We start from the raw sequence: 27958 nt of genomic DNA, 5'->3' as shown, positions 1-27958 counted from the left end.
CTGACTAAATATATTGCTAGCTATACATGTATATTGCTAATTATTTAACTTTTCCTCCTTAAATTCTCTATTACTCAGGTCTTGTTTGTCCAGCACCAAATATTAGTATTGCAGAAGGCTGGACAAAAGCAAGCTGCAGTCTTTGTGCCTGTAATCTACTCCATCTACATAATCTCTGTGACTTTAAATTTCTTCACCTATATATTAAGCATGCATTACTGGGAAAGGTTCATCTAGATGATAAATGATGAAAACTATCAGAGAACCTCCCCAGTAAAGTACAAAGACCCCCCCAAAATTTTTGGCAGCAGAGACCATGAAATAAAACATTCTTATCTTACTCTAGTGCAGAAACAAGAGTTGATTCCCGCACTACAGATTCAACAAAGGAATGAAAGGAGAAGGCAGTGATTACGTGGCAATGAAAACCAAAAGACATAGTTTGGTATAGAAAATTTATTTGGAAGGAGACAGCTTTTCTACAGTTGTACAAAGTATACGTTGTCCAGAATATAAAGTACATCTTTCTGGGGGTCCAGTGGGGCTTTCGCTGATCACCAGCATCAAAGTAATGCAATCAATTTATTTCCCTTTTAGTGCATTTCCTGCGTGCAATTTCTAGCGTCCTAAGTCACCTCTCCAAATCAGTGTTAATAACATAACTGAAACAAAGCACAGTGTAAGCAGATGACTAAACGGGGAAGCCAGAGGATAACAGACCTAACCTAAAGGCAAAATGAGGAAATGCACACACAAGCCTGCCTTCCACAAGGGCTGAGCACTCACAGCTCTCATTCTCTCCAGCTGGAGCCCAGCCCTGGGGTGATTTGAGCTGATCCCATTAGCTCCACCCTTAATTTTCTTCTAGAGTTCCCTTGGCAACTTCTTCAGATTGTTCCATGAGTATTCAGTACGCCCACCGCTTTCCGGAGCGATATGAGTTGCATGGATGTGTCCATTGGGAAGAATAGGTGTAGGAGTACTTCGGAGCACAGCGCGGCTCAGGACGGGTGATGACTTGTGGGGTGAGTTTCTCAACTGGTGGCGCCTCTGCAGGTAGGGCTACCGCGGCGGGGGGCTCAGCCTGGGTCACTTCTGCAGACTCTGAGGACCCCACCACGGTTTGCTGTGGGTAGGTGGTGAGGATGGGCCCTGGGAAGGTGACGACCACAGGTGGTGGGTAAATGATGACCCGGGAGTCACCGCAGGTCACCACGCAGGGCTCATTGCTACTGCTGGCCAGCGGCTGGGGGCATTTGGCCTCGCAGGGATTGGAGCAAGCCAGCTGGTTGGTAGCCATCACCCGGCTGTGGCACAGGTTTCCTGCAAGTTAATTGTAAAATTAGACAGGGGAAAGGAAAGAAAAAAAAGTCTTGGTTGTCAATGCTTTTTTTTTTTTTTTTTTCCTGCATGCTCGGTAATTGATGCTTCTAAGCTTGGCTCTAAGGGAACTTCAGACAGATAACTTGGAGAACAGAAACTGTTTAACCCTCTCCCCATCTCTATAGCCTTTTCCTTAATCTTTTTCTCTCTTTCTGATTTGCTCCTTTAAGCTTGTTCCCTTCCCTTCCTCCCAAAGCCCAAATCATCCCCTTTCCCTGAGTTTCCCATCCCCCCAAGCTAACTCTGCTCTGACTCCTCCCTGCCCTTGGCAGTGCTTCCTGCAGACAAGCAGTAGCCTGTTCCCACAGCGTCTCCTCTCCTCCCACCCACAGCCTCCAGGGCTGCACCCACTCTATGTGCTGTATGGATGGGGTGCAAGCTGGGGGATCTGGGTTTTCCACACTTCTGAATATTGAATCATCTGTTTATGAGCCTACTTTATTTCTTTCTATTATTTTCCATGTAAATTCCTGCTATTAACAGGCATTGTTCCATTAAGACACGGAAAAATTCAAGGCAGAGAATAAACAGGGGTTTTCAAATATAGATTTAATAAATAAAATGCGTTGCTTACAGCATTTATATTGTAGATGACTGGTTGGTCAATTGTTTTATCAACGGAAAAGTGGTATACGGTGTCATAAAATAGGTAGCCAGATATGCTTTCTAATGAATAAACAATTATATTGCAAAGCATGGAGTGTCCGAAGCTGCTTTCCCTGACTTCAGGAGCTCAGTGCTGCCTTGTACCAGGGGCTGGCGGAGGGAAGGAGCAAGCTCGCGAGCTCTCTGGTCTATTTTCTTCTCTCAGCTGTAGCCAGGGGAACAGAAAACTGTCTCCCAACACCTCATTCTGCAGAGGGTGGGGGCAGGGGGAAAGCATGCATAGCGTTTATTCCTCAAATACCCTTAGGTTTGAACTCAGCATTGACCTGAAAAAATTGTGTAATTTATCCTCTGCAAAGACATGAAAATGCCAGCAAAGCCACGTGCTAATAGTTAGAAGTGAGAGCTTATGGTCAAAGTTATATGAAGTAAGAGTATGTAATCATCAGCTGGTGTAGCTTGTTAGGACTCCAAGTAAACTAATAACAAATAAAAGCAGTCTGCATCTCTGTAGCGGAGCAAAGCTATTTAAAGCAATGAAGTTTTACTTAAACGGCCATCTACAGAATGCCACCCCCTCTACATCCCCCCTTCCCCCTCCCCCCAGCAACTGCCAAATCCCCCTTGCATGGCAAATAAGCAAAAACAGAGCTAAAAACACGCTGCTCTTCTGTGAAGTTTTCCAAGAGAAGAGATTAAACTTCCTGCATCTCCTATCAAATTAGCAGCGCGGAGTCTCGAGAAACCCTTGATTTTTATTTTACAGCCTTTATCCTGCAGAGAAAAAAGAATCTACAGAAAGGTGTTCACTAATCCCACTGATAGCGCTTTCATGCAGGATTTAGTCCCAGTTTTTAACAAGATTTACGCTAAAATAACATCAAATTCATAGTTGTCAAGTCAGACTTACTCAGTGTACCGCAGAGAACAAACCAAGAGAAGTAGTGAGAAAAGCTGTGTGTGAAAAGAGCGTTTATATCCTTCCTCGGATTGCCTGGAGGATCTGAGCCACCCTTTGTGTAAAGCACCTTAATTACTTATGAAGCAAACTTTGTTGCATGTATTACTCCTGTAATTGTTTTGCTTGCTGTTTATGGTTATCTGAAGCTGAGTAATGACTCAAAATGCAGACTGTAAGCTGCCAGTGCCTTTAATCTTGAAGTTTCCTGGTTTTGCTCTGCTGATTTTGTTAGGAATTAAAAATACATGGCTGTTTTTTGTGACTTATCTTTGCTAAAAACATGAGTGCACAGAGAGTCGGAGATGTCAGTATCACGGTGAGTCAGTGCATGAAAGAACTCTTTCCTTGTTGGAAATACAGGCTGACATCCACACCTAGATAAATCTCTAGAGGCACAGGGCTTCCTTCTCGTCTGATATAATGTTAATGGAGTTGATGGAAGTGCTGTTAATGAACTCAGAGGAAGTATCTGGTGCAAAAACTTGACAGCAAAACTAGCTTTTAAATAAAGATGAAATCATCTCCAATTCTGAAGCCTAAAAGGAGGAGCTGATTAAACAAATGCTTTACATTTTTTATTCTGTGTGAGGTCAGAGAAGTATAAACCCACTAAGATATCTTTTACTATTAACATAAAATGATTTCCAAGTATGATATACTGACATGTTCGTGAAGTACTTTGAATTCTTGCTTCCCAGTGTCTCCAGAATATTCCTCTGCAGCCTGGGGGATGTTCAGGGCTGCCTCACCAAATAAGAGTAATTCATGACACAAACATCAAGACAGTGGATTTAATTTATCTAAGCGTGTTTGGTGCCTTTATGCACAAAGCCTCCCTCCAGAGGGAGGATGGAGTGCAGTGAACTGATTTATTGAGAATGGATGTCCCCCATGTATCTATCACTGAAGTCCTCCTGCTGGTCTTCTGCCACCAGGGGGAGCCTTCCTGTGTTCAGGAGCCTCCCATCATGCACTGCTCCTCCGCTCACCTGGGGGCAGAGTTAAGGGGATTGGGGCAGCCTGAGGCTGCGTTTGGGCTGTGGGTCTATGCCGTGGCAGAGGTGGCCACAGGTTTTCATGATTTGCTCCCAGTGAGGTGGTACAAATATTGCACACATGGAGGGAACTCGCAGTTCAACTGCAAATATAATTGTGTTCTTGTCTATTTTTTTTTTTTTTTTACCAAGATCTTGTGGTTCTAATTTAACATAACATCTGTCCAGAAGACTGTTGCCCTCAGGAATTGCCATTTCAAAGCATGGCGTTTAGAACACATGCAGCAAGAATTGAAATTCACCGCTCTAAAACGATTCTAGCTTAGGACAGTGGATTCTTGTTTCATCTTCACGGCACTTGGGAAATCCCTGACATAGGCAGGAACTGAATCCTGACTGTCATGTTAAGATGCATTCCCTTAGCTAGCTATGAGAGAATGAATTCTTCTGAATTTCCTCCTATGCAGTATTGCTAAAATAGATTTTTTCCCCACTCTAGTTTTTATATTGTACTCTGGAGTGACTAATAAAGGCAACAGAGTGCAAAGAGTAAGGTAGGCCGCATATACCACAATGTACGATGTTAATATTGTAAGCATCTATTAACTTTAAATCATTTTAGATAATTATACCCTTGTGCAAGGCAGGGACAGCATTAATAATGGCTCTTGTCTAGCTAAAATATGATCTCTATGGCCAAACCAGTTCTGTTCAACTTCATAGCGCAGAAGACTTGTTTGTAAAGCTGAGTCAGGAATGCTTGCTAATGAAGGAATAATCAAAGGGAAATACTTAGGAATGGATGCTCTGCTGATGTAGATCTGCAACATTCACTCTCTGAACTTCAAAGAACCTCTATATGCTTACCTCATCTGCAAATACATTATATCAGCACAAATTCTGCCCATTAGGCAATTATAAATTGAAATGCAAGTCCAGATTGAGAACAAAAGTTAATCACTTATGTATTTAACACAGAGCTCCATGATTTCTTACACTAGCAGAAACTCTGGCTTTCTGATTTTACACAAACTACAAGTGAAAGTTAAACAATTCAAAATCTGAGGCAGCACATTGCAGTCTAATTAGGACAATACCAGAAGTGACCTTGATCATCTCCTTTAAGATGATACTCTTACCCAACACTAGGCGTCACCTACAGCTATTGTCATTATACAGCAATTTGCATAGGCCGCATAATAATAATGTTTGTGAAACATTTGCAGTCCTCAGCATTCCCATGGCATTTAATTACACAGGGTGTTTCCAGAAACACCTGGTAAATCCTTATGCATGGCAAGAAGGCGTACAATTGAACAAAGCTGCACAGCTACTGGAAAAAATAAAATCAATCCATCAAGCTAGGTGTCAAACAGGGTTATGGAAGGCCTTCTTGAAGAATGTATTCCAGTTCAACTGAGCAGGCCCTTTACTGAAGGTCTTCCAATGACACTGGTGGATCAAAAAGGGGAACATTGTGTTGCTTGATGATCTGGTGGTATGTGCACTTGCTGGCTGGGATCTTGGTTTTCCAGGCTTGTCAGAACTGATGTTGTGGGGCTAGGGCTCCATGGCTGTTCCACATCTTTACCAGTTCACTTCTAGGTGTTAACAACCCAGCAGACAGGGTAGGAAAAGAGCTGATTTATACAAACTCAAAGTTTGTGTGAGAAATTTAGAGGAAGGAAGTGCTGAAAAAGCACAGGAGGGAAAGAGAATGAAGGGAGCAGAATAGATGAGAGGCACACAGCTCACCATGGGATGACCAGAGCAGTACTGAAATATGTTATAACACAAGGAAGTCCAAATGGTGGCTTGTTGGGTGTAGGAAAGCTGAAAAAAAAAGTCACTTTAACGATGTAAAATGTGTTTAGAGTGTAATACCTAAGGCTGCATGTTGTCCTTGGTGTTTCCACGGGTTTTATGTTTTCTTCCTGCTAGCCCTGTGTTGTGTAGCTTTTTTTTGTTTGTATATAGAAGCCAGAGCCATACAACCAAGTCTAAAATCCAGAGTTAACCCTGGGTTACTTAGCCTCTACAGCTCCCTCTAGCTGCCTAGTGTGACATTGCATAACCTGCCTCAGTTTCCCTTTGTCTTGAATTTTCTTTAGCTTTCACACCTAAGCAGCAGCACAGATGGTATCCAGTACATAAGTAGCAAACTGCTTTTCTTCTGCCACATGCCATGTGCACAGCCTTATTCTTAGGAGTCCAATTATCTATTTTCAACACAAATATAAATATGGGTGCTGAAGTTGCTGGTTGATTTCCTAGATTTGTATAAGGAGCAGGCCAGGTTAAGTTCTAGTGGTGTATATCTGATATTTATTACCTGTAATGTTAGAGTCAAAGTGAAGCTTGCATTGCATTGACTACAAAATAGCAATGTCAGAGACAGTCTCTGAATGGGGCCATATCTGAGATCATCAGTCTGGCTTGCCAAAAGGTGTGGAAGGAGTTATTCTCACTGCTTACTGTCACTACAGAAGAGCAGTTCACAAATGTAGAAGGCTGAAACCTCCTTGATGAGTGAGAGTTAGGGAGAAGTTGGAGTCAGGTCCTTGTAGAGGTGCATTGCACATGAATGAGGAGCAATAAAACTGAAATGGAACATGTTCACATTGACATAAGGAGAGGGAAAAAAATGAAAAATCCTTCCTGTGAAGCAGTTGACCAAGAAACCCAAGAAAATCTTCAGTCAGATGATGATTAGGTGAGATCCATTGGCTCAACATTTCTCTGCCATTTTGAGTCATGTTTTCCCAGATGTGATGGGCAGATCTGAAGCATTTTCTTTAAAGCAGTTGTTTCTTAGTGGAAGCAAAACAAATAGAGATCATAGGGAATTGATTTTGGTGTATTTTTAAAAAAATTGGTATTTTTCAGTCCTATGGTATCACAGCTCACTGAAATGTGATTGTTTGCAGTACTTTGTTTGTGGTACTTTCAGAAGGTATTGCAGAGCCTTCATAAAATTTTATGAAAGTATTTGCTCTCTGCATTCAGCAGGATATATTTAACAAGTGAATCTTTCCCTTAGGGGGATCCCACACATTCACCTCAGAATTTAAGAACAGTTTATGGCATGGAAACCTAAAGTCATTTATTCAGGATCAAACCACAGGAATGTAAACAAATTATACAGGAGAATGAAGAAGGTACTTTTAGCAATCTGTGGGCGTAGCAGCTTAATCCAGTGAGAGTCATTTCATGTCCTCCATGGAAGATTTCAGAGTTGAGATGGTTATGGGGTGAGAAATGCTGCCCAGTAATGGACCTCTGGTCCCAGTGTCCCTCATACTTGTCTGTGGGGGGGGGGGGAGAGGGGAGCTTGGCTGCTAATGGAATTCAAAGTACTCAAAGCTCAGGGGTTGGAAATGATGGCTACATTAGCAAAGCGTCATAAATGAAGTGCAGGTTTTAACATGATGTTAGTATTTGATATTTGAGTGTTGTCTGTGACATGGTTCCATCTGTTTTGTGGCCATGTTTTATGGAAAAATAAAAAACCCACCTAAAAATGAGTTTGAGATAATAATTTTGAAGTTTCGTCTATTAAAACAGGCACAGGTAGATGCTATTGCTTAACGGCTCCTTTAGAGGGCAGCCCAGAAACTAGGGATAAGGATTGGAGAAGGTGATGAATTGAGGAAAAGAAGGTGGCAAAATTATGTCTTCCTGTTCATCGAAATACTCTGAGATAGGACACAGGCAGAAGAAGTTGGAGAGAATCAGGAACGTGGATTCTGCCTCATGGAAAAGCTTGGTACGATGAATAAAACCATTTTGCACATTCAAAGTTTAAGATTGGTTTTGTCTGATCTGGATAAGTAGTAAAGGCAGTCGTAAAGGTCTGGTTTTGGGACATCTAAGTTGAGTTAAATGATATTGATTTTATAGTAGGAGCTTTGCTTATGTAAATAAACACAGAAGCACTTGAGGAGTACTTTGAAACTCTTTCCCTGAGGGCAACTGGTGGCTTCCCAGAGAATGGTTTTGCCTCTGGGACCCTTTGAAAGGAGATGGGTTTGTTGGACTGGACTGCTACAGGGCAGTGATATTCCAAACACATGAAAATGTTGTGTTTGTGCCCAATTTATACGGAGCATAATGCATCCTGGACTGTTGAAGGGGAGAGAGAGCAAGACAGATGTATGGATGCCAACGTCTTGGGGTTTGTCCCATGCTCTTGAAAAAGCTTCAGGGTATGTGAGAGAAAAGTTGGTTAAAACGAAATGTGAGATCGTTATTTTGCAGCTTTTCACCTGCAAAATCCTGCTTGCAGTCCTTGCATTCATTTCTAATGTGTGGTTTGTTTCTCAACATCTGGATGTCAAAATGTGAGGGCATATGCCGAGTTTCACAACTCTGCCTGTGTACAAACATAATTAATGTTTGTGAAATACTGGGGACTTCAGGAAGATGTGCTATTACTGAAAGGATCAATCAGCAGTTGCTCTAATTGATGGAAGTTAAAGCTGCAGGTTTAATTAGCAGACTCCAAGAACTTGAATGGATGAGTATGGGGAAGGCTGTTGGAAATTACACTGAGGGAAAAGATGTCCGCTTCAAAATCTTATGAGGCAGCAGCATTTGTCTCAGACTTCAGGATGTGCATTTTTATGTCATTTTCCATGGATTTATGCCCACAGGCTTCAAGTCATCCCTTTATATCTGTCCTGTTTTCTTGAATATTTTGGAAGCACGGGAAGGGAGAAGGTGTTAATCCTTCGTACTCACACAGTGCAGCCAATTAAAGACAGAATCACACCCCTGCCTGGCCTCTTCAGTGCCCTAATGCTTAGGCTAATAGCTCATTAGTTCTAGCTGTTATTGAGTGTTGGCCAACTCCTGTTTGCTTTGCACCATTAAGTTGCTCATATCCACGTTACAGGCTTCTTTTGCACAAGCTGTCCCAGCAGAGTGACCTGGAGAGAATGTCACAGTGCTGCTGCCACATCTGAGTGCTCAGATGAGGATTTTATCCTGTTTTCTTAGGAACAGACTTGAGAGCTGCCTGAGAAACTCATTGTAGTGCTCCAGTTAAGAATCAGAAAATCCGCATCTGTTGTGCATGTGCCTATGCTCCTGATAGCCTGCGAAGGATGGTGTAGGGCTGGGTGGGCTTTTGTAGTCTGCTTTGATGCTGCTCAGTGCACAGCACTCATTATAGATTGCAGAGCATCATTCTTCCATTCGAAAATACAGTTGGGATGGATGCTTTAAAAAATAGGAAGTTCGATAAATGTTGGGGGGTGATCAAGTTGGTGCTGGTGTGGGAGCTGTGCCTCAGGCAGGTGACACCACCAGTGGTGGCACTCAGGAGGGTTCGAAAATAAAATGTAGAGAAGGTTAAAAAAAAAAAGAAAGAAAAGAAAGGAAAACTGAGAAGTGCATGCTGCATGATAATGTTTAATGCAAACAAGAAGCTGAGTATACATGTGCTACATGTGCAAAATGAGATGGATAGGATATAAGCAGAAGAATTCCAGGGCTTCATGAGGGTCTACAATGAATCTCCAGTTACATGGCACTGCATAGGTTGTTCTTTTTTTTTCTTTAATCGTAAGCATTTTACAATGAAATCTGCTACTACAATTGCTTGAATTTGCTGGGTTGTTTTGCCTTGCCCTGGTTTGCATCAAATGAGATATAAGCTCATATAAGTAGAGAAATAAGCTGTTAAATCATTACATTATGCATTATGGTTCTAAGCAGAAGTAAAGCGTAAAGACTTATAAATGCCTAAGAGCTGATTATTATTATTATTATTGATGGTAAATCCTGGTTCAGCAAAGAACACAAGTGAATGTCAATTTCGGTTAAAAATTTCATTTTGGAACCCAAGATTTTCAGATTTGTATAATTTTAAGAAGTCATTTTACTTTTTTGTTTGTTTGTTTGTTTTTCAAGAGGAATTGATAATAAACATCAGTGTTGGCATAAAAACTTGAATTTATTTAGAAACACAGGCTTATCAAATCAGGAAATTCATTTTTGAAAATCTTGTTTCTCGGAGAATTCTTTTTCATCCGAATTTTGAATAAGACCAATAACCAATTCTCAATTTCTTGTTTGGAAATTCTGGTCCTCATGCAGGTTTAATGCCAGGAAGCCATTCCCTTATTGACTCCACTGGGAACTGTGGGAGCTCAGCACTTCTACAATCCATCATCCATAAACTTAGTCGTGATCTGTCTTTTTCCAGTTCTGTTTGTTTGATTGTTTGTTTTTAAGTTATTCCAGCATGGATATCCACAGACTTAGGTAGGCCTACAAGTTCTAAGACACAATGGTTTGGAGAAGTGAGGAGACAAAGGATTACCGCTTCCTGAATCAAGAAATGATAATTCTGAGTTACATGCTGTCCCAGAACCACACATGCCCCTCAACCCAAGGGATCCCCTGGAACCAAGCAAGTTGCTGATATCAAAGAGCGCAGTAGTTCCCACTATGGTTTGCTGAGGGAAAGTGGTGAGTGTTGGGCCTGGATAGATCACAGAATATGGTGGCGAGTCGGGCTCCACTATGTCCACTATCGTGTCGGGGTACTTTATGACACAGGTCTCATTGGAGGTGATGGCAAAGGGCTCGGGGCATGCCACCCCCGGCGGCAGGCAGCACTCGTCAAAGGGCGACATGGGATGGATCCAGACCTGAAACACAGGAGAAAAGAGGAGGGAGGAGGAGGTGGTCAGTCCAGTGGGGAGCTGTAGTGTTGGATGTCAGGATTTTAGGATGAAAGAGTTGTGGGCTGGATACTGTGAATGCTGGCAAAAGGGAGAATTGTGAGACGCAGAAGTTCTAGGTAATTGATGGTCTAGTACTGGATATAGAGGCAGGGAGGCTGGATCTTGATGATCCTTGAGGTCCCTTCCAACCCAAACCATTCTGTGATTCTATGAGAAGCGCTGGTTTCTGTCTTCTCCATAAGTAGCCCTTTTTAATTTAATTGTTTCAATATCTAATGATACTTTCTAGATCATGGCTGTTCTCAGCCTAAAATGGTTACTACTTATCAGCATTCTTAACTTGTTGCACTGCTGATTCCCTCCTACAGCCTGTTGAACCTCGCTGAAAGCTGTAACCTGAACTCAAATCCATGTTAGGACTCCAATTTTAATCCTCAGCACTGGCAAAACTGAAGCACGGGATGAAGTGAGTTACCTTATCTCACGTGGTTAGAATTGGGTCAGAACTGGGATGGAGATACACCCATCTTTTATTAGTCCCATTGTTTATCATTCACATTACAGTATCTTATATCTGAAACCACGCAGCTCTTTAAAACCATACCTGATATCAAGAACAGATTTTCTTGGGCATTGATTAATTATAGATTGACAAGCAGTCCTTGCCCTGAATTGTGCCCACACTAATTAGGCGATGCAAACAGAGTGAGGGAGAAGCAATAATTTCCTTCACTTTATCAGCACGAAACTGATATGGAAGAGATTAAGGGATGGCAGGAGGGTCCACATGAATCCCAACATTTACCCCTTGAGTTTGCAGGAGAAAGACAAGAAATCTCCCTGACTTTTCTCCATCCAAACGTCTTGTTTTAGCTATGTGTCTTTGCTGTCTTCTCCCACCCTCAGGGCTGCATCTTCAGCTTTTGCCAATTGCCCCAGTGCCTGACTTGAAGGTAAGGAGAAGGCAATGACAGAAGGCATTGGCAGCTGAGGAGCTGGGTTTAAGTGTTTAGGTTCCCCTTGGTCAGGGGGAAGACCTGCTGCCACGTATCAGTCTGAAGGCAGCGATCCTCAATACAGCCCATCCTAGCACCCACATAGAGCTGGAGAGAGAACATTTATATGTTCATCCTAGAATCTGCACTGTCTAAAACACATCTTAAACAAAAACAGCAAAGTGGCTTTTCAACAAGAATATCTGAGCTCCAGTCCCCATAGGCTTTTGTAAATATTTAGAGCACATTCTTTGACTGTTCAAAGGCAAAAGGCATTACTGTCTGTGAAACAGCTGAAGGTGAGAGCATCAAACAAATATTTCAAGCTGAATTGTTTAATGTGTCAATTCTTGTAGTATTAAAAAAGAAATGCTTGTCAGTATGAAATTGACACTTCCTAGAGTTCTGAGGGAATCCTATATTCCCTTCCCAGCCTAAATGAACTGTTGGCCTGAATGCTAACGTCGTTTGCAAATGCCAGTGTTTGCCTCTGAAGTGTAAAACTTCAATTGACTTAAAGTACAACAGAAAGTATATTTCTGGAAGAGCATCCCCTTACCACTTCTTAAGTTTAACCTATTGTTTGATTAATATTTAGATAGCAATAAGTAATTGATTCGAAATTGACTTACCCGGATCACCAAGGAGAAGAGTTTAAGAAAAGTGATTAGGAGAGTTCTACGTAGCAAATGCTTTTATACACTTAGTCAAATTGCCTGGAGGATGTGACACCCTTTTTGCATGAAGTCTTAATTAGTTGCAAAACAAAGTTTGCTGCATGCATAACTTCTGCAAGTAATGAAACTGTTTTGCTTGCTGTTTGTTTGCCGGCTATTGGATCTTCACACAGTGTGCTAACGTGCTGCTACACCCTGCAGGCAGGATTCACTTCAACATCTCATGGGTCAAAAAGAACTAGATAGTCTCCATTAACCACATTTCAGTTATATTATGACTTGATTAAGCATTCATTTATACACTTCAATCTGAAAGGAATTGAATGGAGCATCAGCAGTAGCACTTGCTGTCAGGGAAAAGCATTTTATTTTCTTTTAGTGAATTTGCACTCCTGTGCAGCATAGAAGAGGGGAAAGTTTACCTCTGAAATATGTTACAGTGTGACAAGAAGCTGTTATGTGAATATACATGCTAAAGGGAAGAGCTAACATTCGTAGCCATTTCCCCATGAGACTGACCATCTCAGTGCAGAACTGATTTCTGGGGAGAAACCTCTGTTATTTAACATCCACTTCAGTCCTTACAAACAGAAGTTGCATGGGTCTGAAGTGGAGCATGCAGATTTGCTTTGGCCATGTTGCAATTAAAGGAAGGCAGATGTCACCCACGTTTTTTGTCACTGACTCAAAGTGAAGTCACGGAGAATCATGGGACTGTGTTTTTTTTTTGTTGTTGTTCTTTTTTTTTTTTTTTTTTTTAATAGTTTATGGACTGGGTTGAAAAGGGCAGTACTACAGGAAAGGAAGATTGCAAGAGATTGCACTGCACGCTCAAACTGGTCTTTCCATCCAGCCTTTGTTTGCTTTCTATGACTTCCGGAGAAGGTAGTGTGGATGGGAGTGTTTTTGATGTCATTCACTGACACAGCAGCTCATAAATCAGAAACAGTTTAGTATTGTTTTGGTTTTTTTCCAAATAAAATTACATCAAAGGTATTCTTAATTAAGATCTTATTGCAAGGGCATAGTTCATTTACATGCTGAGGAACACTTCAGCAGAATAGAACTCAGTGTGTTGCATTAACGTGCACTCAAAATGATTTATCTGCACAAATGACTGAGAACCACTCAATCTTTTGTGCTGGTTCAGGAGTCCATGTAAATATTTCAGCCTTAGGACCCTTTGAACAACTTATCAAGCTACAGATAGTTTGACGTGAAGGAAAGCTTTAGGAAATGGTTACAAACAAAAGAATCATCCCTCCTAGTTTGCAAGGCAAGAAGGGCAAGCATGTCATTGCCCATGAGGATGGGCACTTTGCTTGGAATACAAAGAGAAGTGATAATATTGACAGAAGGGTCTTGAGGTTACTGGAGCATCTGCCATTATTCGTCCAGCATATTTCAAAACCAAATGTCTGCTTGAGGCTATGGGGTGAAAAAAGGTTACCTGTTCCTCCTGTGTAACACAGGTGAGATATTGCTTCTATTCACAGAAGGCAAATATAGTGCAGATTAAGAGCTCTGTTTCTTGATTGTCTCTTGTGTTGCTCCTGACTGTGAATAGACATCTGTGGAGGAATATTATGCATGCAGTGACACTTCTCTTCTGCCAGAAGGTGGCAAGTTTGGAGGAAAAGTGGATTTCTGTTTAATCTCATTTCTGTATTGGCTTTTTTTCCCAACTTTTTTTTTTTTTTTTTAATCATCTCCTACCCTGAATATGTTTTAGGGCCATAGTAAGAAATGGATGGGGAAAAATTGATTTCTAATTAGGAGTAGGATTTCTGAACGAGTAAGAGGGGAATAAAGGTAACTGGGGATATCCTAAAAATCTACCTGTATCATTTATCTGCCTAAGCACTGCTTTGCCAAAGAGGGACTGCGTAACATCACAGCCATGCATTGGAATTCATCCAGCTGGAGTGCTGCAGGTATAGAATCACACACACATATTTGGTGATCCATATACATTTATTTAGTAGACTCATTCAGAATAATTAGCTCATTATGATTTTCACTGTTGCCATTTGACCACAGAGGGAGTGATTGGTTGTATTAATGCAAGATGTGATAATACACGTGTGTGTTGTACTAATACACCGTGTGCTGCTCGCAATCCAAGTAGAGATAAACCTGGAAAACTTACCTGTGGTAAAAGGCATTTTTAGCCAATTGTAACACAGCACTGGTGCTGTTCCTAGCAGAGAGAGCTATTATATGCTAAAGGTCCTTTAATGACAGCAAGTGCCCATTTGTTAATTTTATTGGCAAAGTAGAGGACCAGCTGTGTTGGTGGTACAGGTGTAGATCCTGCTGGTGGGAGAGCCCATGGGGTTGGTGTGGAGGAGTTTCTTTCCCAAAGCACTGAGTTGCTTTGGGCACCACCTGAAGCAGTGTGATGCCCCATAGAGGCTTTGCTGCCATTGCTTCAGGCAAATGGATACGGACCTGGGTAACAGCACAGGGAGATAATGGCACAAAACCCTTAGCTGCCAACCATACTCATCTCTAATGTCACCACCACTCTTCCACACCTCCTCTCTCTCTCCTGGAATGCCCCAGGGTGGGTCAGTGCTTTGTGTCACATTGCATCGTGGGGATCCACGGGACTTTTAGTTTCTTTGCAGTTTGGGGCACTGTGTTAAATAGTACCCAACACTTCCCTTGCAGCTAAGTTTTTCATTGCCTTGAGCCAATTTTAATTCTAGCTATTATCTAGGTTTAATAAAGTGAAGTACAGAGGCTAAATGCATCACCAGAGGTCACTTGGTGAGTGAATGGAACAGTCTGGAGTAAAACAGGCTTTCCTCTTCGGCGTTTATTATATTTATAATTGGAATTCCAGCAAATGTTTGAAGCTTTAACTGAGATTGCATTGCACTGGGCCAATAAAGGACAAGTCCTTGCACTGAACAACAAACACTGGAACCGATTAGACCTGAGAAACAAAGGAGAAGGGGATTATTATCTCTTTTACAAATGCAACTATAATGCACGAGGATTAAGGGAGGGGCTGTCAGCACAGGAAAGCACAGTGAGCAATTTTTGACACGTCCTGAAATGACTTCACCAATGTTAACATAGGAAATGTGTGGCAGTCAGGAAGTAAACACAGACCATGTTTCAATAAATGACAGAGCTCCAAGAGTAGCCATCAGAGTGGTATTGTCCCATGCTGTTTCCATGATAAAACTGAAGATTTGGTGCAAAAACTCAGTCCCAAGGTTGTCTGCAGTGTGTGTGACCATGACTAATCCAGTATTTTGGGTAACAGCACATTGTTCTCTCTGGGATATTTGTTTCTAGAAAAAGAGCTCTGAAATTGAATCTGAAGGAATAAGTGGCTTCACTGTGGCCTTCCAGTACTCGGAGGGAATGTATAAACAGGAGGGGGAATGAGTGTTTATACGGGTTGATAGTGATAGGACAAGAGTCAGGGTAGTATGGTTGGGTTGCAGTTGGACTTGATGATCTTTGAGGTTTTTTCCAACCTGAGCAATTCTATGATTCTATGAATGATTTTAAACTAAGGCAGGGAGGTTTAGGTTAGATATTAGGAGGAAGTTTTTCACACTGAGGGTGGTGATGCATAGGAACAGGTTGCCCAAGGAGGCTGTGGATTCCCACTCCTTGGAAGCATTCAAGACCAGGCTGGATGTGGCTCTGAACAGTCTGGTCTGCTGGTTGGTGACCCTGCACACAGCAGGGGGTTGAAATGAGGTGATCTTTAAGGTCCTTTTCAACCCAGGTCATTCTGTGATCCTATGATGCTTATCCAAGAGGATTATAAATGCTACCTGAAGTGAAGGTAATGCTGCTGTGAAGGTTAACTTGTTCAGACCAAAGCATAACATTTCAATAGGGCTGGAGACTCTATCTGTGCTTTTTCTTTTTTTCTTTTTTTTTTTTTCTTCATAGAACAGAAAAAGGTGCCAAGCTTTTCAAAGCTCCCTGAAGGATTTAGGATATGATCTCCAGTTAAAATCTATGTTGGCTTTTATGTTTCTTTTGAAACCTGAGCTGCCATTTAAGCAAACTGCAATTAACGATGCCTAGGAGTTAATGACTATGGGATAATGATCTTTAATGAAAAGAAATCCCCTTAATAAAAATCTACACTGGGAGTCATCCTTTAAGTGATAGTTGGTTAAAAGAGAAAGAATTGTCTTACTGTGAATTCATGTGCTTTTCTGAAGAGAATAGTTAGAGAGAAACAAAGGAAAGAATAAGCAGAGGAGTGAGAAGCTTATATTGTGGAAATGTTCTTAAACTGACTGAAGGATTAAAGATGTTTTTGTGCTTGAGGTCCTATTTATCCATGCAGGTTTCTACTTCCACCTGCTCGTGTGTGCCGGGCTGCACACAAAAGAACACAGATTCATATTCTGCCTGTGGGTTTCTTTCCTTGGAAATATAGAAGACCCTAAGCCATCTCTTGAGTCATTCTCCTGACTCTGGAAACAGCCTCTGGAATTGAAGAATATTCCTTTCGTTGCTCCTTTTTCAACACGAGCATATGAATGCTACAGGTCTTTCTAAGCCCCCTTTCCCAAAATGCAAATGAAATGAAAGATGAGCCGATCATTCATTCATACACAAATGTTCTGCCCTGTTTAGACATACATAGACAGTGAGCAAATAGGTTTTCATTCAAGTGGCTTTTGAGAAGATGGTTTTGTATGAAAAGGTTCAGTCTTGCTCTACAATGTGATTTCAGGCTGCCTATGTTTGAGATGCCTGCCAACATTGCAAAGCTACTCCAATCAAAAGCCAAAAAAAAAAAGCATGTGATGCAAGCACCTTAACACATAACTAGAGAATGTATATTAATAACCTTGACACCTATTTCAGGGTGACTTTGTAACTTTGCTTTAAAATGCTGCAATCGTGCTGGATACTTAAAATACGGTAATAAGCATTTTGCATGTATAAATCGTTAATGAAGGCTTGCAAAGTGCATAGAAATCCTTTAATCAGAAACTTCTGTCAGCTGTTTCCAATGGCTGTCATTGCTCTGGGATCTTTACAAAGGCATCTACATCACAGGAATAATTCAGAAGATGAAAATAAGGGATTGAATTAGTTATATTAAAAAAAGAGAGAGAGAAAGAGAATACCAGCAATTAAGGAAATTAAATGGTTTTTAGAGAAAGATGGTGGAGCACAAATAATTTTTATGCTAGAATCTCCCTGTCTCTCTCAAGAGAGATTCCCAGCCACCTTACCTCCCGCACCTTGTCCAAAGAGACTGACTCGCATAGTTCAGGAGATTGTAAATGAAACCTGCCAGGAGTTTTTCACACCCAGCTACAAATGTAATCCTGGCATTATGAGAGAGAAAGAGTCATCCTGGCTCATCAGCTTTGTCCAAACAGCTGACTGCTATGATTGTCTGCCTCCAGATTATGCCGCAGGTCTCCAGGGCAGAATGAAGATCTCCTGGTATGGAGGAGAGCTAAAATGAGGGAACGAAGAAAATGTAAAATCCTTTCTCCTATATAGCAGATCATATGTGCTTACTCCCCCTAAGCATGTAGGGTCCTCAGGCATTGCCAGTGGCAGAGGGGGCTGTCCTTATTTTACGGCCATATCTTCAATATTGCTTCACGCAGAGCCCAGTGATTCCCTATCACCTTTCCTCTGAGATCCCCGTGAGTCTCTTTGGAGCCAGGTGAAAGCTGTAAGTGAAGACTGTCCCAGTCTGTCTGGGAAGACAGAATGAGAACATTGCCCAAATCGCTCCTGATTAAGCCAGAGTGCTTTAAACAATACTGATTTTTTTAGAAAACATTTGCCTTGAAAACAAGACATCTGAGGGGCTCTACATTTAGATCCCAAAGTAATTATTACTGAAATATACTTATAAGAAAGGAAAATAATCCATCATGGATATGACTTTTATCCAAAATATGGTTACCGTGACTTCTACTCTTGGTGGTAAAAATCATTGTAATGATGGATATCCATGGAATGGAGTTGACCTACATCTATTGGGGTAACCTGAGACTGTTTAAGGTGTGATTGGGTTTTAGTGTGAACACAATGTTGGGAAAAAATTGCATTATGAGGCAAGAAATCATGACCTGATTAAGAGCTGATGAGAGGAATGACATGCGTGACTGTGATCTGTTTATCTTGAAGGGATGCTGTTGCACAACTCATGGGTGTCTGAAGCCAGAACCATATTTTAAGTATAATAGCACTGCACTCTGCATATATAAATCATTAATGAATACCTGTGATATGACATTTGATCTAAGGAGGCCATGGAGCTTCCTGATAAGAGTTACTGCCCCAGGCATCCTTCCAACACACCTTATAATTTAGAAGAGATTTGCAGAAAAAAAAAAAATTACCATTCTATGAGAGAAGCAAACAAGCAGCAGGTAAACAATCCCAGATGGGGAAATCTGGAGGGCAGATCTCAGGGTACATGAAGCACTTTCCCTGATGAGCTCCTCCTGTGGACTGTCAAATGCAGCTTCTGCCACAAAGATGAGCTGCACAGGGGGCAGGAAAAAATGCTGTCATCAGTGGTGGCTGCAGCTTTTCACCCTGATTCTTGCTGACAGACCCCTTAATGAGGGTCACTGCCCTAGTGAGCATCCTGGGGGCTAACCAGAGCTTGAAGAGTGATGCTTTACCCATCAGAAAAGGTGAGGAAGGTTAGAAAGGCCATTTTCTAAAATAATAATCTAAGTTGTCTAGACAGCACATCGGTACATTATAATTGCTTTTATTTCAGACTTCAATGGAAGGAAAATCTCTAACCCTTCCTTCTGAGACCAGAAGGAGCCCACCTGCTGTGGAATCACTGGGTGTGATCTCGGGCTGTAAACCTGGAGCAGACATTTGGCTCCAGCTCTGCAGGTAAATGACTTCAGTCTGTCTTCTCTCAGCAGACATAAGGAAATTACTCTTCACTGAGATGGGCTGGTGAAACACAAAGGGGGAGAAGCAAGAAGTGGCAGAATTTGTATAAAACACGTATTTTTGAAGTGACAACAGGTACAGCAGCAGGGTGATTCTTGGGAAAGTGGCCGGTTTGCGTTGACAGTCTCCAAAAAAGCACATTCCAACTTTATTTTGCTGCCCGATGCTGCTGCATTACATAGAAAAATTCAGAGCGGCTGAAGATCTGCTCCAGAAGTTTTTAAATGCTGCCATTATGACCCACAAAACGACTTTTTAATGAAAAATTTAATAACGCTGGTTATTAAATATTGTCTGCTTAGGGAGTAACCGTGACTCTCAAATTTAAAGTGAAGTTATTATCCAAGTGACATACCTGTTTAAACTTTGTCATATACTTGGAATATTTACATAGTGTATGTACTTTATGTCTCAAGCATTAATGAATATTTGGGACTAACTTTGAAGCTTGATTCTTTAAAGAAGCCGAGGAAGAAGCTTCAGTATTGTTGTACAGCCCCAGGGATCTGCAGACAGACACACCTGGGTGGCTTCTAAAGGCATAATGGAAGTAAATGAAAGATGGCGATGGTGATATTGGTAGAAATTTAAGGTAGAGGTAGAAAACTTTAGCTTAAGCCAAGTATACCCTTCCAGAAGTAAATAATATTTTGTACGAACGTTTCCTAGATCTGATCATAGAATCATAAAATGACTTGGATTGGAAGGGAGCCCAAGGGTCATCCAGCTCCAAACCCCCTGCCACAGTCAGGGCTGCCAACCTCCATATCAAATACTAGACCAGTCTGCCCAGAGCTCCATCCAACCTGGCCTTGAACACCTTCAGGGATGGGGCATCACGTATTTCACCTCAGTGACAGTCATGGGCTGCATTCTCGAGAATTTCTTCTTGTTTTATGGTTGTAAAATCTTTTGAGAATGAGAGTGAGCTTGACTATTGAATACAGAAAAATAAATACTAAACTCTTAGAGTAACAATGACCAAATAACATCATGGGATGTGGTATTTTGTAGTAACACTGTTAAAAAATTAATTTTGATTCCTTCATAGTCGGTTCAATTCTTGTTTTGCTGCAGGTGTGATGAATTAGGCACCATTTTCATAAATGAAATGAAACTCAGAAATGTTTGCTTCAGACATTCTTCATTTTTCTTCATTTGCTTAAGCTAAAATTACCAACACAAATTATTTGAGTCTAATAGAAGTGATTGTCTGGTACACCACCTCAATGAAGCATTTGTTTTTCCTGTGTTATGGTATGGTAATAAATCAACAAATGATGTGTCCAAGCAATTACATGGATGCCATCTTCCCATGTGAAGTAAATTGGTTCAATTTCTTTCCTATAGAAGAGGTGTCTGAATAACATAAGTGGAGATTCTGGGCACAAAATTGTTACTCCTGTACATAAAACCTTAGCATAATACACCTCTAATTAGACATGGGAAATAACGAGGTCAATAGCCCATACCCAATAATATCCAGCACTGGATAGTGAGAAGTATCTTTTCCATAGAGAAGTGCTTTGTAAAACAATTTTGACTTGCTTTAAAAAACTGTTTGTTTGTTGTACTGAATTCCTAAGTCAGCATTTCTTAAAAGGAGCAAATGAAAGGTCTGCATTATGGAGGGATGTGACTTGGTTCTTTCAATGTAAAATTTATTTCAAAGATGCGAGGTGTGCGACAATTCTTAGGGAAAAATGCTTGGTGCATTTTTTTCTGGTCATGTACTAATTTAGGATGTCTGCCATTATTCTGATTTCTAAACGGCCCCATGAAGGACAAGCCAATGGTAAAGTGACACAGAGTGAAGAAAGAATGCATTACTTTCCAAGCAGAGTACCATTAATGTACAAATTATGAGAATAAACAGTACTCTGCTTGAGACATCGTTTGCAACATTAGCGAAGATAAAATGAAAGGATCAGAGGAGGAATGGGCATCCCATAAGCAAGGAAATGAAAGGGAAGCATTGCAAGGATCAATGCTAAAACTGTGTCTCTAGTGGGGAATGATTTGCATGCAAAGTGAGCATGTTGCTGGCACACAAATTACAAGAGAAACAGGAACTATAGGCCTGGGGAGGTCCAGATCAGTATAAAAGCCAGTCCAGCACCAAGCTCCCTCATCCACTTCTCTTGCCTTCTCCTCCTTGGTGAACAAGGTGAGCTGCAGTGGCTTTCTCCTCACTCTTTCTTTCTCTGCTTTTTCTCTTGCTCTTCTGGCTTCCACTGACTCTGCCTGTGTGCAGGCCTTGCTCCTTGATGGTGTTTCCTTGCTCTCTTCTGCTTTCCAGTGTGGGGGGAGGTGGGAGAAGGCCTTGGGCTGACTCTGATGGGGCTCTTGAGGATCTGGATTGCCAGACCTCTCTATGTCCCTGCACTACTGGTCCCTTTCCCCAGCTTGTGCCTCTTTATTTGGCAAGAAGGCTGCCAGGCTGCATCTCATGCTGTGTTTTGCTGTCCTCTCCAGGTCCACCTCCAATCCACAGCCATGTCCTGCTTCGATCTGTGCCGTCCCTGTGGCCCGACCCCGCTGGCCAACAGCTGCAATGAGCCCTGTGTGCGCCAGTGCCAGGACTCCCGGGTGGTGATTGAACCCTCTCCTGTGGTGGTGACCCTGCCCGGACCCATCCTCAGCTCCTTCCCCCAGAACACCGCTGTGGGCTCCTCAGCATCTGCTGCTGTTGGCAACATCCTGAGTGCTGAAGGTGTGCCCATCTCTGGTGGCTTTGGCCTCTCTGGCCTGGGCAGCCGTTTCTCTAGCAGGAGGTGCCTGCCCTACTAAGGATGCCGTGAATTTCCCGTGAGCCCATTGCCCAGGAAGACCGAAGCCAGATGCCAGATTGAGGATAGAGCTGTTGGCCAGTGTTTCCAGATGGGCTGAGCACCCTCATGCCCTCCTGTAAAGAGAGGGAAGCCAGGGTGCCAGCTTATGTGTCTGGAAACACGGCCAGCAGATGTCTTCTCCTGCTTTCTTCTCATTATCATGAGTTCATATTGTCTCATGCTGTCCTGTGCCATGGGTTTGTCCTGAAGCCAGCTGAGATGGCTCTGCTTCTTCTTTCTCTCACCATATGAGGGAGAAAGATATGCATCTCATTTTGGTGAAGGGGTGTAAGATCCCTTTACCATGCACTGTTTTTTTTTTCTATCTTCAGATTCAATAAAATTTGTGCTGCATTATAATCTCAATTTATTTGTGTTTCTTCACTGTTGCAATGCCCAAGCATGCTCTCCAAGGTGAAATGTGATGTTCTGGACTGCAAAGTTCAGTTCTGCTCCCAGATCTTCCCTCTACTTCTACTCCCCACTTTTTGGTTCCTCAGCAATGATAAGACTGCTACACAGTCACTGCCTGTGTTTGTAGGACCACTGAGCTGCAACTATGAATTGAAGGTGTTTGGGAATTCAGTGTTTGACCCTTGCACACGTGAAGAAAAGAGAAATTTTCTTGATGGTAGTCATTGCATCTTTTAGCCCTTCTGCCCCGAACTGCCAGAGCACCAATGTTAGGGAGGGACACAACCTAGCCCATGTGTGGTGTGGCCTATATTAATTGCGTTTCACTTTACCACATGTGATGATTGCTTCTGCCTAAGGGAGTGCAGGGAGAAAGAAGCTATGTAGTTCTTCCCTTATGCTGTAGTGATGCTTTTGTCTGTGCCTCCCAGTCCTGTTTGAGGCACTGAGGGGTGGTTCTCCTGCTGTGCCAAATGCTGTGGGAAGCCCTGCAATGCCCTTCACTGTAGGTAAAGGCCTTGTCTTCCATAACAAGTAGCTTTTGTGAAAAAAAGTCCTGAGCCTGACTGTGCAAGAAGCCCCTCAGGAAATGTACTCTTTGCCAACAGTCATGAGTCACTGTGAGCTTTGAGCTGGAGCAAAGTGTGCTGAAAAGCTGTAACAGGGGAGGGAAGGCAACGTCTGCAGTACATGGTGAGGGGAGCAGGGTGCTGCAGGGCACCAGGGCCTTTGGGCAGACCACAATTGTGAGCACTGAATGTAGGATTTCCACGTGGAAAATTGTATGAGAGTGATGAGATGCATATGGAGACCTTGACATCTACTTGCATCCACAGGTGTCTTGCTTATGTTCTTGGTCAAAAGCAGCTGGTAGTGACTTTAGGTGTCTTATGGGATGCTAAAGTTTCCAGACATTTTTAGTGATATCTATTGAATTAGCATGGAGTTTCAAAGCAGAATTTGTTGAAAGCCTTGAAGAGAAAAAAGGAACAGTCCTGAGTCCACAGGAATGGCCTTTGGTGGTGTGTTGAGAAGCATCTCTCCTCTAAAAGCCATCTGCAGTCAGTTGGGGGCTACAGGAAACTTCACAGGTGGAGGAGAGAAGGTCAAAGAACGTGTGAATGTCTCCTGATGTTAAATTTTGGATAGTCTAAAACACAACAGGGTATATCCAACCTGCCTGGGAAGGCTCATACTTAATTTTGGCAGAGTTAGGTGAGACATGAAGCAATGGTGGCAGCTACTCCTCTCATAGGAAAATGTTTTTAAGACTTGTATTTTAGGATTGGAAGGCAACATGAGGCATGCATTTTTTAAATCTTCAAAGCAAAGCCCCTGAGGGTACATGGTTGGCATAAAATGCTGTAGTTGAATACTGCACACTGCTGGATGCATCATTTGCTTCTGCTGATGTATCATTTCCAATGGAAAAATTTTGGTCTCTAATCCTGTCACTTAAAAGGAACTTCTGTGGCAAAACGCGTATGTCATGAAAAGTTAAATGAAAAGGAAGAATTGCAGGGAAGAAAAATCAGTGTCCCTATTTACTTAATTCCCAAGTTTTGCATACACGATGAGCTTGGGTATCTCACAGTAATGGTAGCTCTAGGCCTGGGGCGGTCCAGATTGGTATAAAAGCCAGTCCAGCACCAGGCTCCCTCATCCACTTCTCTTGCCTTCTCCTCCTTGGTGCACAAGGTGAGCTGCAGTGGCCTTCTTCTCACCCTCCTTTTTCTCTGCTTCTCCTCTTGCTCTTCTGTTTTCCAATATGCCTTTTCCTCTATGCAAGCCTTGATGTGAGCCTTGCTCCTTGATGAGTCTCCCACCAATTCTGTTCTGCTTGCCAGAGTGGGGGTAGGTGGGAGAAGGCCTTGGGCTGACTCTGATGGGGTTCCTGGGCATCCGGACTGCTATAGACTCTCCCTGCCCTAGCACTATCTATCCCTGGTCACCATCCTGTGTATCCTCCATTGGTGAGCAGGCTGCCAGCCTGCTGCTCTTGCTCTGAATGTTTTTCTGTTCCCTCTCCAGGTCCACCTCCATCCCACAGCCATGTCCTGCTTCGATCTGTGCCGTCCCTGTGGCCCGACCCCGCTGGCAAACAGCTGCAACGAGCCCTGTGTGCGCCAGTGCCAGGACTCCCGGGTGGTGATCCAGCCCTCTCCTGTCGTGGTCACCCTGCCCGGACCCATCCTCAGCTCCTTCCCCCAGAACACCGCTGTGGGCTCCAGCACCTCCGCTGCTGTTGGCAGCATCCTGAGTGAGGAGGGCGTGCCCATCTCCTCCGGTGGCTTTGGCTTCTCCGGCCTGGGCAGCCGTTTCTCTAGCAGGAGGTGCCTGCCCTACTAAGGGTGAAATGGATGTCCCATAAGCCCATTGCCCAGGGAAGCTTGAAGCCAGATGCCGGACTGAGGATGAAGCTGCTGGTCTGCGTTTTCAGATGGGCTGAACATTCTCATGGCCTGCTGCCTGTTGTCTGAAAACATGGCCCTGTGATGTCATTTTCTTTTTCCACTTTCTTCTCATCGTCATGAGTCCATAGTATTTCCTGCTGTTCTGTACAATGGGTTCATCCTGAAGCAAGTTTAGATGCTCCTGCTTTTTCTTCCTCTCACCATCTGAGGAAGGAAGATGTGCATCCTGTTCTGGTGAAGGGATGTCTGAATACCAGCTGCTCTTGTAGCAGCCTGGACCAGATCCCTTACCCCATGCATTGCTTTATTTTCTACCTTCAGACTCAATAAATTTATGCTGCATTGTTATCTCAGTCTCCTCTTGTTTCTTTCCTGTTGGGATCTTCACTCAAGCTGTCTAGGGAAAAATGTAATGTCCTGCTGTTGAAAATGGTTGATGGCTATTGTCCTAATTATATCTCCTTCCTGCTTTGAGTATTGGAGATGGACAATGGAGATGACATTTTGAACATGTTGAGACCCAGAACATCGTTGTTCTGCCAAGTGTTTCCATATGCTCCTTCAAATTTCATTTAAAGAATGAGCAAGGTTTTGATTTTGTCTTTCAGTTGTTGATGCAAACATCTGAATTGTTGAATTGTATCGTTTTGAGGCTAGTGACCAACTGGTTGAAGCTCTGATGCAGTATTACCATTCTGAGCATATTTTTCTTCCCATTCCTCCATGAGCACCTGGCAAACCCTCAAAGTACAGAGTCCAAAAAGAGTCAAAGAGATAAGCTGGCATCTACTCCATACTTCTAATGGCAGATTTTGGCTCCAATTTTCAGTTCTCTTCTCGGAACCTACCATCCTCTTCTCTACTACTTCATGGGCAATCCTTGTCTCCTGGCCCTGTAGTCCTGTTTAAAGTAGAGTGAGAGTCCACTCCTGTGTTGTATCCTCTTGACAAAAGTATATTTCTATGCCAGATGGATACTATTGTATTTGATGGCTACTATTGTATTTGATGGCTACTATTCTAACTTACATTCAGCAAGAATTCAAAAGGCCATGTCTGCTTGAGAGAATCAGTAAAAATCCACTTTGCTTCGTGCTTTATGGCATTCTGTGCCTTTTACTCAATACATGTCATGTCAAAATATATACCCAGACACAGAAGACAACATCCTTAGCATGAAGTCTGAGAAAGCAGGGTGTTGTAAAATGTTTGGGGTCTTATGTATACCCTCAGCAAAGGGATCTGAGTTAGGACTATGGAGGGATAGTAGAAAAACACTTTTTATGCATGCAGTGTTTTGATTGTTGAGGGTTTTTGAATGAAAGAAGCATGGATGGGACACCAATGTTCCATAAAGTTTGAGGATGACTAAGATTTGTTAAAGTATGAATAAAATCCTTTTTCTTCATGCAGAGATGCTGTACTGCAATCACACTGAGGACTTATTCTGAATAGAGAGTTACTTAAATGAACATATCTTGTCACCCTAGAAGCTCCTTTCATCTTCCTGAATGAGAAATTTGGTTGTGCCTCTGTGATTACAGAGTTTCCTGTGTCTGATAAAGTCCCACTGTAATTGTGGAAGGCATTTTGTCCACACTGTGGGATGAGGGCCTGGAAATGGCCTGAGATGTGTATGTTGGTTATCGCATGCCGCGCAGTTTCTCCCCCTGGGCATGTGCTGCCTCAGGCCAACACTGCGTAGAGCTTGGTGTCCTCCTATGGCACATGTCCTTCGGGTGGACCTGACTCCTGCTGCTGTCCCAGCTGCCTTTGGTGGCTCTCCCAGACCTCATTTGTTTCTGGGTGGATGTATGTACAGCCTAGAAATGTTGCTGTGTGTTTGTCAGCGTGTACCGTGTCAGAACATAGGGGCAAAAAACGATCCAAGGCATGGGGACATAGGGAATGAAGAAGGAAGAGTTTTGAAGAAACAAAATGGTTTTGTTAAGGTTTGCTTTCTGTAAGATAGCAGTAGAATCTAGCTAATACTGACTTTGGAAGAGTAACATCATTCTTTCCTGATATATACATTGTCTGGTGTTTGGGGATCAGCAAGCAATGCTGAAGGAGCTAAAAAGGCGAAGTGGACAGGCTAGCTTGACTGAGTGCAGTGACATATCACATAAAGAGTTTGAAATACCTGACAGCACATTCTCCCTGCTGTAGAAATGATGCCGAGGAAAGCTTAAAAGTCCTTGGAGGCACTGAGTGCAATAGGTTTGACCAGTCCTTGGATAAAGAAGCTTTGCTCTTTAATCATATGTTTATAATGAAAAAAGAACAAAAACACAAACACATTCATAACAACAAAGCATAAAGACATACCTCAGAAGGGAAAAATGCTGATGTCACCTGAAAACATGGCAACATTCTAACTTGAAAAACAAGGGCCTGAATTTAGCATAATTACCAATGGAAATAGTGGCCTATAGTATTGTACCTTGAATGGAAACTGCATGAGGGAATGGGTAAGTAATGAAAATGGAAATAAAAAGGAAGCATTGCAGGGAAAATAAACAATCTAACTATTTATGTAATTGGAATGCTAAACATAAAATATGACCTTGTTGGTAAACACATTACAAGTGCAAATAGTACCTCACTGCCTAGGGCAGTCCTTACCAGTATAAAAGGCAGTCCAGCAACAGGCTCCCTCATCCACTTCTCTTGCCTTTTCCACTTTGGTGAACAAGGTGAGCTGCAATAGTCTTCTCCTCACTCTCTTCATTCTCTGCTTCTGTTCTTGCTCTTCTGGCTTCCAGTGAGTCGTTGCCTTCATGCAGACTTTGATGTGAGCCTTGCTCTTTGGTGGTGCTCCCACCTGCACTTTTCTGCTTGGAAGTGTGGGGGGAGGAGGGAGAAGGCAATGGGCTGACTCTGCTGGAGCTCCTGGGGATCAGGACACTCTCTGTACCCACACTGCTTGTACAACTTCTCAGCCTGAGATTCCTCTGTTGGTGAGTATACCACCAGCTTACTGCTCATGCTGTGTGTGTTTTGCTGTCCTCTCCAGGTCCACCTCCATCCCACAGCCATGTCCTGCTTCGATCT

The 27958-nt window shown here is 42.5% G+C and overlaps 1 protein-coding gene across 4 annotated transcripts; it reads left to right on the top strand.

The window, feature by feature from the left end:
• Positions 1-816: 816 nt before the first annotated feature.
• Positions 817-25252, top strand: LOC122194215 (feather keratin 4-like). Of its 4 annotated transcripts, XR_006183068.1 has the most exons (3): positions 817-1025; positions 19058-19182; positions 21721-21801. XR_006183068.1 is itself a non-coding variant. In XM_042895137.1 (2 exons), the coding sequence occupies exons 1-2, from the start codon at positions 1014-1016 to the stop codon at positions 24837-24839; spliced, it is 330 nt and encodes a 109-aa protein (XP_042751071.1). In that variant the 5' UTR covers positions 817-1013; the 3' UTR covers positions 24840-25252. The 4 variants fall into 4 exon arrangements, 2 of the variants coding, with proteins under 2 accessions (XP_042751071.1, XP_042751072.1); XR_006183069.1 differs by lacking the exons at positions 19058-19182; positions 21721-21801 and adding an exon at positions 16033-16072; XM_042895137.1 differs by lacking the exons at positions 19058-19182; positions 21721-21801 and adding an exon at positions 24522-25252.
• Positions 25253-27958: the final 2706 nt, after the last annotated feature.

The sequence above is a fragment of the Lagopus leucura genome, unplaced genomic scaffold, assembly GCF_019238085.1.
Source record: "Lagopus leucura isolate 7727_CA_CO unplaced genomic scaffold, USGS_WTPT01 35204-0_obj-0_obj, whole genome shotgun sequence".
NCBI classification, from domain to species: domain Eukaryota; kingdom Metazoa; phylum Chordata; class Aves; order Galliformes; family Phasianidae; genus Lagopus; species Lagopus leucura.
Note: the sequence above shows the minus strand (reverse complement) of the source record. Positions and strands in the feature narration are given on the sequence as shown.